Below are 15,583 nucleotides of genomic sequence, written 5' to 3' on the forward strand. Positions count from 1 at the left end.
CAGGGTGTCCTGTTGTACCCAAGTATTACTATGTGCCAGCTGATTTTGTTGAACTGGAAAAGAAGAACCCTGGCAGTCAGAAACGGTTTCCTAGTAACAACGGACGCGATGGAAAGTTTTTCTTGTGGGGACAGGCGGTTTACATCATTGCAAAACTCCTGGGTAAGAGGCTGAGGAAATTCTGTTAGGTTTTGACTCGTCTGAAGTGAAGGATATTTATTTTGTTAATGTTCTTCTTGAAACTGAACAAACATTTGCTTGAGTTCTGAATGGACTATGGGTGGCATGTGTGTCCTCTGCTTTTGTACATACGCGAAAAATTGCTTTTTATTCTTTACGTTAAAACTTTATGCTGCATTCAGCATACTACGAAGCTTACTGGAATATTTTATAGAATACTGAAAATCCTCTAAACATGATAGGTTTCTCTTTTGCTGTTTCCTTTCCTGGCTTTCTGTCTTAATTCCTTTTCTTCATGACAAAATATGTTAACGTGACACTTCCTGGATTAACTCTATCAGCTGCATCTGTTCAAATGATGTTTGGAAGTGATCTATAGGATTTAATTCAAATTATTTACTGCTTTAAGCAAGACAAGCTTAGACTTTGAATAGTTGCGGTCTCAGATGAAGTTAATATCATCTTCAGTCTGTGTTATTTTTACCCTTTAAAATAGAAGAGACTAGAACATTTGAAAGTGCACTTCAAAGTTTGGCCATTGAAGGTTGTTATGGTGGATTTCAGTCACAAATGAATTCTTGGTCTAACTTGAGATGATTCAAAAGCTAATGCAAAACCAGTTGTTAGGCCAGAAAAGTCTTCACAGTTAAGATTTTTTTTCTTAATGTTTTTTTTAGGAGAAAGATATATTACTTCATTCTAACATGCTCAGCATTTACCCAGTAATCAGTAGATTGAGTTCTGAAAACTTTTTTGCTGTGAAGACTGTAAATGGAAACAGGCTGTTGGTAGTAAAAATGAGAAACGTTCAAGGGGAGTTTAAAAATTCAAGACTTGGCAGGAACAGTGGATGTATCTTTAGGTATGGAAGAACAGGGTCCGTCTGGTGCTCCACCTGTTTGGTTTCAGTGTATTCCTTCCACAATTCCTTTTTTAGCCAACACTAAAGTAAATGCAGGCAATCTCACCTTTAAAGAAAAAATTAATTTAACCTCTTAGTATTAGCCAAGTAATCCTCTAATGTGTGTGCAGGAATACTGTAGTAATATTTGTGTACTTCTATGCCTGCAGAATGCTACTTAAATAAACTGTATTTATTGTTTGCTAGGTGCTGTTTGACTAATGTAACTTTCTTTTGTTTTGCTTCAGTTCTTTCCTTTTGCTGACATTCTTACACACTATTTCTTTTAATAATTGTGCTAAATCTCTCTTTGAAATGTTATCATTAGTAACTGTTTCCTTTATTGTTTTAAAATTTCTCTCCACTGTATTCACTGCTTTTCATTCCTCTCTCCCTTTTTTCAAAACTTTTTTTTTTTTTCCTTTTCTCTCATAGTCTTTGCAAATAGGGTCTGGAAATCTAATTGCGAAGCTAAATCGATTCACCGGTGATTATTATATCATGAACTCCGTTTATTCATACTGATTTACAATTGGTGCATTTAATTTTGCTCCTTTCTGTGTGAAAACCTACCTGAATAACATTCTTGTCCTTGGTGAAAGTCTTTGTGTGTGTGTTACTTTGCTTGTTGGTCATTGCTAATTATGTGGAAGGCAGACGCATAGAATCCTGGAATGGTTTGGGTTGGAAGGGACCTTAAAGATCATTGAGTTCCAACCCCTCTGCCCTGGGCAGGGACACCTCCCACTAGACCGGGTTGCTCAAAGCCCCGTCCTGTTCAAGCCCCCCCGGCCTTGAACACCTCCAGGGATGGGGCTCCAAACACTGTGATTTCTGGGAAGGTAGTGATTTCCCGTTTCATCATCCATTCCAGAAGTTGTTGTGTGGCCTCAAGGGTAGCAATTAATTTGTATTTGCTCAGCCTCCTTGCTTCTGTCGTGCAGGCATGGATACCTTTTTTAGATTCTGCTCCTGTCAGTGGGCCTAGTGGCTGCCTGTTGCGGTCCAAATTTTTCTAAATGCAGCAACGCGAAACTGAGTCAATTCTTGTACATCTTCCTGCCTCCCACAGAGGGGCAAACAGAAGTAGCGAAGTCAGAATTTTGACCCTGCTTATAAAGGCTCTGAACAGAGGCAATGACAGTGCCTGCCTTTGGCTGTTGGAAGTCACCACATGCCTACGCAACTGAAAAAATTATTTATTAAGAAAAAAAGCATGCGTTTTGCAGACAGTGATGCAATCTTTCATAGAATTTCTTTCTTGCTCTGGTTGAGGAGGTTTGTAAAGCCTTTATGATCAGGTCCCCCCATTTTAGAGCACAGAAGAGGCATGCCGGATATTAAGCTGGGTTGTGCAACTGGAAACTCACTTGGTTTAGTCTTTCATTTAGTAGCTCTCTTATGTTTCCTGTGCTTTTCCTTGTCATTTTTATGTCTTGTTCTGTGGATTCAGTGCTGCCTAGACCCAAGTTAAGAGTTTTTAGCAATATTTTTTAAAGTATAGACCAAATGGGTTACAGTAGTCAGCTGTTGCTGATGGAAATAATGATCTAACAAAGAAGACTCTGCTTTTGCATTCCGATATACTTGTGTTTGTGATAATAGTGATGAATATTCACTGAGATTCCTCTTTTAAATAAAATTGTAAACACTGAAAGTTAGCTTAAATTTTGTATTAGTCTATTGGTATAGTTGGTTGAAATATTAAATTATTCAGAGCATATATTTTAATTACTGAGCAGTGTAAGTCAGTGTAAAAAACAGTGGAAATAGAACACATATTCTAGAAACTGCTCTTGCTTATAAGAACTATGAGGCAGAGCGTGTTGATCTTGCAGTCATTTGTTGAATCAATTTGATAGAATCAGCAGTACTACAAATAATTTAAGTAACTTCTGTGCCTTTAGCCAGCCATAAGAAGTCTGACTGTGTCGCCTGGTGCTTAGGTGACTGTTTTCCTTAAAATGTATTTTACTAACACACGTGTCAGTATATTAATAAATTGTCCATGGTGATTTTTCATAATCTAGTTTTGCTTTTTTGATCCACCTGTACCTGGATCATGACTTGTCGGGAGTAGTGCAGAGCGGAGGGACAGGACTCTGGCAGGAGTCCAGCAGCATTCTCCCAGCAGAAGGCTGAGGACAGGAGATGGTCGCAGCGTCTTGTAGCTGAGAGGCGCTGGCGTCGCTCCCGGCAGCAGCAGGCTCCTTCACCGCTTGCTCGGGGAACTGCCCAGCCAGCGTCCGTCATTGGCTGCCCATGTGTTTTCTTTCCACTGCACCATTTATTCTGCTGTCTTTTTCTAACACTTTGAAGCTTGAGCCGGGACATATTTTGAGCTTATAAACTGCTGTCTTAATTTACTACACGCTGTAGCATTCAGAAATATTTTTCGTATCAAGACAGCATTGGTTTTCTGTTGTAGCTGAATTAAGCTAATCAAGTCATGAGTTATTTCTCTTTTAGATTCATAGCTGACTTCCTAGGGTAGAGCTTTTTAACAATATTTGCAAAATCGTTGACTTATATTTAGGAGAAATGAAAATGCGCTGTGATATCCTCTGTAGCACAAATTAAATAAAGATTGGGCAGTTTCATGTCAAAATGAGATTTTGATAGGAAAATGCTTATTTGAAGGGCATAATAGTCCACAGTAGATTGTGAACCTTTATTCAAGGCACTTGTTGAAACTTTTTAATAGTATACTTTTATTGGAGTACTTAATTTTTTTTCAGGAGAAGGTTAAAATAATGGAATTTTAGGTTTGGGGTTTTTTTTTCCCCCATGTAAAAAAACTCCATGTAGAAATTGCTAGGTTTCAAATATATTTGATTGTGTTTTTTTTACAATTTCTTCTTGAGGTATTGTATTGAGAGATATCTTTGATATCCCTTGCCCCTTTCAGCATTATAGTTGTGTGATTACCTTGAGATAAAGGCTGTCTGCTTTTCTTCAAAGCTAAACAATTTTTGATGGTAACCATTGAGTTTCTAGTTAAAACTCTAGAATAATCCTGTGGTTGTGGATTGAGGGATTTTTATGTGCCTTGTGGAGTCTGTTGTCTGCATATATTCTTTTAACAAATCTCAGTGAAGAAATAAAGGATTGTTTTTATATACTACAGTATTGTAACTAGCTATAGCAAGAATGATGCTTGAGTCATTAGTTTTAAAGTTAATACAGTTTTTCAGAATGTAATTTTGATCTGTAAATCATTGATCTAAACCAAAGATTATAGCAGCAGAACTGACTATGTGAAATATGTTTGCATGCCTCCTTCACAAAAGCTGCGGAAAGTACTCAAGTCATTCTGTGTTTTTATTATCGTTTACTTTCAGCTGACAAGTTAGTAAGTCCTAAAGATATTGACCCTATTGGACGTTATGTACCTCCACAAGATCAGCGGAATGTTAGCATGAGATTTTCAAATCAGGTAAGCATAAGCTCAGTATTAAAATATTTTTATTGAAAAATTGTCATGTACGTGTTATATACAGTTGTCTAATATTACAGTTAAAGTGCTAGGAAAATATTAAATGTACATACATTTTCTTAGTCGATGGAGGATTCCTTTTAAGAGGAAGATTATAACATCTGCAGTTTTGGGGACGTGGTGTACATTTGCCTTCAAATTAAGTGGTGCAATCCAAATGATACAGAAAATATGTTTAAATAGTTGCTAATAGATAGGTGTGTTTCTTTGAGTTACAGGATATGTCAGGAAGGCAAGAATGAGCCTGCGTTTTTATTCCTTCAAATTGATTACCACTTCAGTGTATTCATATTTTTTTATTTAGAGCTTCTAATAGCTACAAGGATGAGGTTCTTTTTTTGGTATGTACGGTATAGAAATGTGCTCCTGTATTTGGCCTAAATACACAGCAGGAATGAGAGCCCAGGGATGGGGAATGCTTCAAACATAATTCAAATCTGCATTAGATAGGATAACAAGACAGAAACATGCCCTATATGTAGGGGACTTCTTTTATTAAAGAGGGAAGAACTGTATGTATGGAAATGTGTAGCTAAGAGATGTTTTTCAGCCTTTTTATTTCTTGGTATAAGGAAGATGTATTTGGAAGGCTCCTTGTTCAGCATTGTGAATTTGTTATTGAAGCATAAAATACAAAGTATTTATCTTAAGATTTATTCCAAGATAAGTGAACAAGTTTTTTTTTGTTCTGTCCAAATGCTGCTTAAGACCTCTGTTTCTTACTGTTTCCTGTAACCAAGGCAATCCAAGTCCCCGGGAGTTGTCTCATTCCTAACGAGACTCTCATTGTTCACAGTGAAGCTCTTCTGCCACTTTCATATGAGATAATGAAAGCTCAGTGACTTCCATTGTTCCCAGTTTCTTTGTTTGTTCTTACATCATGGGATTATGAATGCTACAGAAATTGTGAGCTGCCGATAGCACGTGCCCTTTTAGGAACGCTATTAGAAGCAACCTGCATCGAGTCAGTGTTGGGCACAACCCATCGAAATTTTTTTTTTCTTTGATTCTTGAAACCAGAAACCAGTAACTTTAAATATGACACAGATGAACACTTTGAAGAGGATGATGGTTTGTTCTAAAGATGCTGCGTGACTCATCTGGAAATGTTTTGGTAGAAAAGCATTTTTACTATTTTTTGGGGTACCTGTTATATGACAGGGAATTTTCAGATCTTTAGAGAGAAATAGCCTCTGCCCTGGGAGCTTTCCAAAAGAGATAAATAATGCAATAACAATTTCTTTTCTAATAACTTACTCCTTGGTGGTCACTTTGTGGGTCAATAAGAACATATTTAGTAAAATGCAGTTACTCGATGAAATTCAGCAATACAATAGGGACTCTAAAAGCTCAACAGTGTTGAAAGAATTGAAAAGAACTTAACTACATTTTGATATTTTGCTTCATCTGCAAATGATGCAAAAGAAAAAAAGCTTTGTCACAGTTAGAAGGGAGATCAGACTAGATGGTTTGTCATTATCAAGTGTTTATACAGTCCCCGTGTTCTTTCAGCACTCAACAGTTGTCTACACTGGAATTATTTGAAAGACCAACTGTGCTCTTCTAGGACAACTTGGTGGAGCTGATGCTTGTTAATCTTTCCTTTTATAGGCTGTCTTTAGCTGCTTAAATTTCCTAAAACTTTGGCAGAAATTTTCCATTGAGATCAGTAATGTTTTTGTTGTTGTCAGGATAAGAGAAAGAGAAGACATTCCCAGGGTGATCCTTGAGCATATTCTGATGAACAAGACTGATGTTATATCTGAAAGCTAAAAGTCAAGAGAGGATAAAATTACTTTTTTTTTTCTTAAACCTAAAAATCTTTATAGAAATCTGCCTTAGATTAATGTGTTCAGCAATTCCTGTAGTCGCGTGTGTCCTTTTTCATGCAAGAGGTTGTGAGATGGATTGTCTGTTGTTTAGTGGTGTGTAGGTGGAATGGTAAATAACTGAAGAAAGCGAGCAGCTCTGGGATTGCCTAGGTCTGCTTATACCTCTATTCTTCCCAGCGATGGTGGTACTTTGCTGCAGATGACTGTGCATGCACTTCTTTGCTATGTCACCAATAAAACTGTCCAGGTTACTGCATGCGCTTCTCAAGGTGGGTTAGAAGAAAGAGAGACGCTTGTGAATTAGTGGGGATTCTAGACAACTGTGGCATCAGACCTTTGGTGTTGTAGCCTCTGAGGAACAATGTACAAATTGTGACCGGAAGGGTTGGTGTCCCTGCAGCGCGAACTACTAGGTGGTTGTGGAATTTCATTGGGATTGTTTGTACTGAAACAGGTGCTGCTGTACTTTGTGTGGGTTTACAGGTCAGTTAGTATCAAGGGGAAAAATGTTTGTTGATACAGATGTTGGTTCAAATTGGTCATCATTAAGAGAAGGTTAAAGAACGAAAGGCAGATGCGTTGAAGTATCAGTGTGAGCGAGGCGTGCTTTGTCAGCAAAGGGCTTGTAGGTAAAATCAGCAAACTCCCAAGTTCCAGCTGAGTGTCGACCTTGACTTTTTAATCCACATTTTAAATTTGCGTAAACAGTTTGTCTGAATATTTGATTATGCCATTTTATCTAATTGAGCTAATTTATGCAAAATCAGTATTTAGTATTTGCCTTAAAGTGCTAGGAAAATTACTAGCTATACAAAATGAGAACACAACACATCTTAATGATGTCTTTGGAAATCAAAAGCAGTTTCTTCTTTTTAATGATGTCTTCTCTTCTGTATATAGCTAAAGAACTATTCAATTACATTGAACAGAAAAGTATTTCCACTTTTATTGAATTTCATTACTGTGAGGAATAAACACGGATATGTAAAAAAAATCAGATGCCTGTGTATATAAATTTGGTTGAGGTGTAGTGTTTTGGAAGGTGATGTACCTAAAAAAAGGCTTTTTAAATTTTTATTTAAAGCCATGTGCCGAGGAAATATTTCTTAGGGAAATGCATTTTCCACGTAGGCATATTTTCATATTTTGATTGCATTGACAAAAATCTCTATAAACGCTTGCCATTGAAAAATGTGATTAATTTAGTTTATTTGTGGCTTTGTTGCCATGACAAAAATATGTCTGATGCCCACATAATTGTGTAGATTTAAGCAAGTAACGAAAAGTATTTAAAATATTCCAACCTTAGTTTTATAGGTTTGAAGCACTAGTGAAGGATATTCTAGAATTAAAGTAAGGTAATACAGACCTGCAAAGGCAAAATTGCTATGAAAACTATAGATATGTAACTATGTAACTTACAGCTGTGAATGCATCACTCAATGGAGGAAATCTGATAAACGAGGACAATCTCATTTGTTGTAGAAAACTGTGGAATCACATGAGCAGTATTGTAAAATCTTAATGGCCACCAATACTAAAATATTAATTTTGTCTGTTTATAGTTAAACGGAAATGTTTTCTCTCCTAATTTAATGCGCCCAAACCCTTGTTTTTCGCTTTCGGGAAGAGGTCTCCATATGTTCCCTCTTGGGGAAACGCCAGTGTGGCACTGGAGCAGTATTCTCCTTGCTAGTTTTAGTCGGTGTTGCAAACCACAAGGAAGTGTAACAGCAGTCAGAGCAGTTCTCCTTTGCACTATTAATTTGCTTTGTAGTGCTCAATGGTCAGTAGTGTTTCAGGTTAAATCCTATTCACAAATTAAAAAGCAAGTGGAATCATCCATGCACCGTTTACTTTAGTGAAAGAAGATAATGCAGGGCACTGTTTCAGTGGGGATAACTCTTTAGAACTGGATTCCTTAGAAGAGCTTATTTTATTATTCCTTTTCACTGTCTCCATGCCCAGGAGAGATTATATTCTATTATAACGCAGTTTTGGTCATTGCAGTCTGTTTTGGGAGAACTTAGTGTGTGAGAAGGCCTGTACAGTAACAATAACATTTGAGAAATGAGGTGGGGTGGGGATTTTCTGGTTCTGTTTTGTATTTTACTGGAGTATACGAAAGCTGATTTATTGCTGTCTTATATTTAATTTAGCATTTAAAAAAAATTACAATCTTACTAAATTGTGAAAGTAAGACTAATTTATCTTCTGGGTTAATGTGAAATACACAGGGTTGCAATTAATTAATTAAATTCTCTGACTGCATGTGATGGCTGTATTCTTTTAATGTTTTGCTTTGTAGACTTAGTAATCATTTGTGAGGCCTTCATTAATGTTACTGAAAATTAAGCATAATGCCCATTGGCGAGGTTGGGAAGAGAACAGTCAAAATGATAGGCTGCTTATGTTTTTATTTTCAGGGAAGTAGATAACATGTAAAGAAGGAACTAAAATGACTAAGTGTAGGTAGACTGAGATATATTAAGATTTTTCAGCTACCTAAATTATGTTTCGGATTTATTAGGGCGTGTTCAATTTTGACGGTTTAGAGACCGTCTATGGGATGATTTGGTTTGTAATGTTAATTATAAGCATATTCTTGCTTTCATTTCTCTTAATGCAATTGTCTACCACAGTTAACACAGAATTGCAAAATGTTATTTTAGAATTTAAGGCACCTGTGTGTCCATATTCTATTTCATGTAAAAAGTCTGGTGTGTTAGTGGCATTGACCGGAAACCGTTCAGCAGAACTGAGATGCTTCCAGAAGCAGATGTGTTTTGGAACAATTCAATTGTAGTTCTGTAGCAGCGAGGTGGATTAGTTGGGTTACGTACAGTTTCTTCCGCTGCACGCTATTTCTGTTTCCCTCATCTCACTCCATATGCTTAGAAAGCCCAGTAGGTACCTTTTAATCGGTGTTCTGGAATATTGTGCCCATTCTCACATGTTCAAAATGAATGGACTTTTTACAGAGTTCTGAGATCTCCTGGGAATGTGTGCACAAAGGCATATAGGGATAGCATCTGTCTAGTGAGAGCACAGCAAAAGACTGATACTGAGCTGCTTTCTCTGCTTCTGCCAGGAATGGAGTCGGGGTTTCTTCCCTTTATCCTGCCTCCAACAGTTTATAACCTTGTTAAAAACAGTGATTAGGTTTTTTTTGGTTTTGTTTTGTTTTGTTTTTCTTTGAGAGGAGGAACAACTAATCTGTCTTTATCTCGGTCTTCTGAAAACACTGGGGTATATGTATCATTTGCACAGCATGCAGAAGATAGTTGAAACAGACCCTTCTGCCCACTCTTGACTGTGAAAATGCAAGGCAGAAGGGTGAACCGAGGGTGGGGGGGTTTGTTGCAGTATCTTGGGGAGACGGTGATTGATGTTGTGTGAACAACACCTTAGCTTGCATTATTAGACAAATGTGAAATCAAACACATTAAAATGGAACTTTTAACAACAAGTTCTATTTAGTGGAATATTTAGGAGTTTAATGCTTTTCCACATCTGTTTGGTTTTTTTTTTAATATATATAGCAAATGCTGTATATCATGATCATTATTGAAAAGTGACACACTTTATGAGTATTATAGCTGTTATTTTGATCTGTGTTTTTCTAGAGCACTATTGGTGAGCCTCCAGGCCTTGACGTGTTAAATGACAATAAAAGTAACTTTATGTTTGATGTTACAGCAATCCTGTAGCTGTACAGCAATTATAGTTATATTTTTCCACAGTACTTTTAGAAGTCTAGCTATTTTTCACCTAGATTTTGTGTTGTGTCAGTTGTGCTGTAAATTCACTTGCATAGTCATGGCCCACGTTAGAACCACCACGTACTGGCTGCTAGAAATGAATCCTGGCGTTGGGTATGTCTGTGTATGAGAGGCATTAGTACTGGTATCAGAGCAGGGCGTACCTCAGTGGGGATGCAGAACACACAGATTTATGTACAGCTTACGGTCTGTGGTTACACAGTCCCACTCACCGTGTCATTAATACAATAATAATTAAGTTGAGCATTAACTTGAAGCCCTCTCCCCAAGTTAGATCACAGGCTGTCTATAAATCAGTACAGTCGTGGAGGGGATGCTCTTGTTTTTGGGGAGGGTCTTTGCTTTTTGTTTTATAAACATAATGGACTGATTATGGTAGAGAATTGGTTTGAATTTTCCTACTGTTTGTATACCTGCAATTGATAGCATGAGAAACTTAATCTGAGGAGGAAAATCTTTTAATGGTACTTGAACTTCTGATGACATCATCTGGTCTCCTTGTGCATGTTCTTTCATCACAACCTTATTTCATATGACAAAAGACCAAAATTTTTAGTGGAAATATAGTGCTGATAGACTGTGGGAAAATGTCATCAATAATTTCTTCTGCAAATCCATAAGATCTAACTTGATATCAAGGCTTACAGGCGCCTGAACAAGCAAGCATTCACGCTGAACTTCTTGTTCTAAATCAGTATGTCTATCCACCTATCTTCACAGAAAATGATGTATTTTTATATAATCAATTGATAGAAGATGTATTTAACTTTTGTCATTCATGTTCTGGTAGTTTCTAGACAAAAGTAGACAAAAAGCATTTTAGGTATGAAAGTGTGTGCTGCTTTTAGTTTTGTTGATTTTACAGTCATTGAATGCCAGAGAAGAAGTGAACGAGGAATAACTCGGCCACCTCATTTTCTAGCTAGTAATACCTGCTGCCAGTGAGGAGAAAAGAAAGGTGAATTGCCTTTTCAAGACCCAGGGAGTCGGGTCAATGATTTCACCCAATGCATTGAACGCATTCCTATTTGCATGGTTTCCCGATGTAAAATGCTAGTGTTTCCTTCAAACATGAAGTGTCTGTGTGATAAAGAATGCAAGGAAATGATGTTATCTCCTGTGAAATGTCGTATCTCTTTCATATAACTGTGAAGAGTAGCTGTCTGATCAAAACAATTCAGAGTAAAGGGTTGAAATCATCAGTTCGTTATTTTAAAGTGGATATTTTCTGTTATCCAAATAGCCGAGTTATTTCAATCTTCACAAAAATGTGTATCAAAACATTATGTCGTATCAGGCAGAAAGGAAATACAGATTGTGTAAATTCTCAATTTTTGTATGAAGCAAAATGTTTTTCTCAAGTGTTTTTACATTAAAAAAACAAACAAACAAACAAACAACGCCAACAAACCAAACAGTGGAAATGATTAGCAGAAACCTATTTATTATTAATTCTCAAAAATGCATCTTGCAAAGTATTGATAGGGCAGTTTTCCCATAGTTTTGACGTTTACAAGTTTTAGTCCTGAAGCGTTCTTTCAATTTGTTTACACAGTGTGAAAAACCAACGCCGAGAGTGATGTCTGTCATACTTGTGAATTGTCCCTATTCATGCTATTTCTAACAAAATGTTCAGTTAGTAAATACTAATATTTTTCCCTTATTTTCTAGGGTCCTTTAGAAAATGATTTGGTAGTACATGTGGCCCTGATAGCAGAAAGTCAGCGGTATGTATTTGCTTTTCTTAAGACTGTATGTATTAGGGAAGTGTTGAACAACTGACATCTTAAATTTGCCAAAGGTATTTAAGGAAGTGTAGAATATAATGCTGCTACTTGTGTATCTGCTGCCAAGATAATTGTTAAAACTAAGACTATTCTGTGATTTCTCATGAAATTTGTCATGATTTTGTTCCTAGCCTACAAGTTTTTCTGAACACGTATGGAATCCAAACTCAGACCCCCCAGCAGGTGGAACCAATTCAGATATGGGCTCAAAAAGAACTTGTCAAAGTAAGGAATTTTGTATCTCAAATTATTTATCTAGCTATACATTTCTTTTTTAACTCTAGGAATTTGTATGAAGCTATTAGACTTGTATCTCCTTAAGGTTGCTGTCTACCTTTTTGTGTTACTCTAATTCAACTGCAAGATATGCTGACGCTGGTGAGTTACATGTGCCTAGGTTGTGCTTGCAGTGAAATGCTGAAGACCAGATACTCTGTATTACCTGATTAGGCTTATTACCTGAGCCACTTTCAAAGCATAATGAACGAATAATAAACTTCTAATAATAATAATAACAGCACAGTAGACTAAGTGAAACTTGATGGAGAAACAAGCAAATGAGCAATAGTCAAAGAAATGGATTAAGGCAGTAGGAATAAACCATCCTATCGTTTCATAGTGTAGCCCCTAAAACAGGTGTTACACGGTCTTCTGTAACTGTTTTCTTAGAAGTCCCTGGAGTTGACTATATCCAGGAAGTTTGGTGTTTAAACCCTTTTTAGTTTACCCCTTTAACTTGGCACATTTAAAAATCTATGGTCAAAAATTACTGGCGAGAAGGATGTCTTCAGAATCCCCTTCATCTTCTGCGAAGACTTCAGGTTTTCCTTTTTCTGTACAGGCAAGTAGTCTCCTAGCGGAGTACCACCGCTTTTAGCCCTTACCTGTACTCAGCCTCCCTGCTGATGCCAGCTTAGATGCATCTGTGCAGGTAGCTGTCAACGCCCCGTGAAGCCAGCCGTTGAAGATGAATGGCATCTGCAGGCCATACCAGTCCATTTCAGCAACTCTTTGCACTACCATGGCCTCTTTCCTGTTCAGTCATTTTTAGTATTTTATATATAGCACTTTCACTACATTGAATATGCGCTGCAAGTTGTGCGGTGCTGTTTGTCCTGGAAATACAGTTCAATATAAGAGACTCTGAGAATTGCTGCTCTGAATGATAAATGCGTTGATCAGCAATAGTAGCTAAACTTGTCAAAACTTCTAATAAGAACCCGTATGATTACTGCTACCTGTTTACCCCTATCTCTGATACACCTGGACCCTTCCTCTGATAAAACCTTGAAAATAGTCCCCACTGTACATAAATGAGCTACAGGAAACTGTCAGACAAGTATGCTGATCCAGAACCACAGATGCGCACTCGATGTATTTCATACTTCACCACCTAAAGTTTGATTGTGGATCAGGTCAGCCCTGAGGTGGTCAGGCAGCTGGACGAGGTGATCGTTGTAGGTCCCTTCCAACTGAAATGGTCTTTTCTATTATATTCTAATGGGGCACAGAAAGCGCTTGTTTAACTTTGAATGACGCAAATTGTCTCAAACAAGAGTGAGGAATTCTGAATGTCTGGGAGAAGTACAATGAACATATTTAGTTTGTCAACCCTGAAGTTCCAGCTGTGGAACAAATCACTATGCGAGTCTCTCCCTCTGAAATCAGGACCACGTGGCTGATGCCAGTAAAACCAAAAATAGAGCATAGCAAGATATTTCAGGCTTCATAAGTCTGTGAGGATTACTGACGTACCAAAACCTTGCTAGCTTATTCACAAAAATGCTTACCCCAAATAATGACTGCCACTAACACCTGAGAAATATTTAAACAGAGAGAAAAGAGATATCTCTGTTTACAGTCAGCCTTCTTCATTTCTCAGCCTGTTTTTGCTCACTAGTTTTCTTGATAATATATTTCAAAATGGATTCTCTCTGACTGTATTTGTCCTGAAATTCTGTACCTGAAATAGATACTCCATACATTTACTATAGAAGTATATATTGTCTCTCAGTCGTCCATGATTTCTTTGTGTCCCTGACAAAAAGATGAGACCTTCATTAAGTTTTATTATTATCAATTAAATTCCTAGCTATGACAAGTTTTGTGTTAGGATTTATTTTTCAAAAGCTGGTGAGACATCTGGCAATTCTGACATTTTCTTTATACTCGTGATGGGTAGGTAACATCTGCCTCATCATCATTTACTTTTAAAAAGAATGTCATGAAAATATTAAATCGCCTGATGCAAAACCTCTTCTTGGTGGGCTTCCAGAAAAGGCTACGCTATAGCTGTAAAACTGAAGCAATGGAAGTGTTTGGGGCATTACGAGAACTGAGATTTGATCTCCAGGCTTATACAAAAAAACTAATACAAACCAAACAGCAAACAAACAAACAAAAAAACCCTGGTAGCATTTGTCATCCTTTGTGGGCAGGGAAAGCTAATGCTGCAGGAATTATCTGTATTTTGGGGAAAAGAGGGTTGATCCATAAGAACACGGATCTTGGTATTTGTTATCGTGATGCTATCAATTCTCAGTAGTGCTTAATTAGAAATTTTTGAACTGGCCTAGTGGCACATGGTAACAGTTTAAACCTCTGGACGCATAAACAGGCGTGTGTCCAAAACAGCAGTGTAAAAAGAAACAAGTAGATGAGGGGAAGACATCAATCCAGGAAAATTAGGGATTGAAAGTAGGAAAGAGGACATGTTATCAGATCCACAAAGTCTAGGGGGGGAGTGAAAAGAGGAAAATGAAAAAATGGGAAAAAGAATATACGTAGTGGAAGCGTAGTACAGGAGAGTAGCGGAGTACTCCATAGGCACAGACTGATAGCAGATAAAAGAACAGAGAAACAGATGGTGTGAAAGACCACTCTAGTGCGGTTCACCCTCATCAATCAACCCAACAGTCCAGTCTGCTTTCACAGCCGTTTCTTGCTATTAGCAGCTTTAATAGTCCAGAATTGAAGGGCATTTTAATCCAAATAAACCTGCTTGAAGCAGCTGGACTTGCATGAAAATGTACTTTTGTTCCGTTCCTCTGGTGCTGATTTGACCCGACGTTTTGATTGTAACAGATCGAGATGGAAAGCTGTTAGTAGAAGATGAAACTACTTTGGCAGGCTGTAGAATAACATAAGGCCTCAGGCTAAAGAAAGAGTCTTCAAGGAAACAGACAATATTACAATAGTACTGGCGTTCTGGTTTTGTTAAGAAAATATTTTGGTTTGTGTTCTAGCAAAATGAAGGTCCTTTTAGTGTTAAATTATAATGGAGACTACGAGAACGGCAGCAGACGTTATTTACTACAAAAAAGGGTGTCAACAGTCTTTTGGGTTTGTTATGTATAGATGGGTTATTTAAAGCTGTTAGTGTTTTGCTGTCTTTGATTCCTTTCCTGCTTGAGTCTGGATGAACAGGTGATGTAGGTAATTTCAGTGTTTTTCTTTTTTAAATAGTTCTTGGTATTAATGCAGAAACATAGGTGATATCAGGAAGGCCCCAAGCTGACAGCAGTACAAAGCTATTAAGTGTAATGTTTGTTCCAATGTTCAATTTCATTCACTTCTGAATTATCTTCCTATAACATAAAGAAAGG

The 15,583-nt window shown here is 37.3% G+C and overlaps 1 protein-coding gene across 5 annotated transcripts in view; it reads left to right on the top strand.

Annotated features, from left to right (window-relative positions):
• Positions 1-15,583, top strand: part of PHKB (phosphorylase kinase regulatory subunit beta) — an 86,047-nt gene that overhangs the window by 44,382 nt on the left and 26,082 nt on the right. For all 5 annotated transcript variants that reach the window (XM_082489181.1, XM_082489182.1, XM_082489180.1 and 2 more), the window contains exons 13-16: positions 4-162; positions 4,423-4,517; positions 11,863-11,918; positions 12,110-12,203. In XM_082489181.1, the coding sequence (XP_082345307.1) occupies positions 4-162; positions 4,423-4,517; positions 11,863-11,918; positions 12,110-12,203 (404 nt within the window). The remainder of the gene's footprint in view (positions 1-3; positions 163-4,422; positions 4,518-11,862; positions 11,919-12,109; positions 12,204-15,583) is intronic.

This window comes from Vanellus vanellus (assembly GCF_965231255.1).
Source record: "Vanellus vanellus genome assembly, chromosome: 12".
In the NCBI taxonomy this organism is placed as follows: Eukaryota; Metazoa; Chordata; class Aves; order Charadriiformes; family Charadriidae; genus Vanellus; species Vanellus vanellus.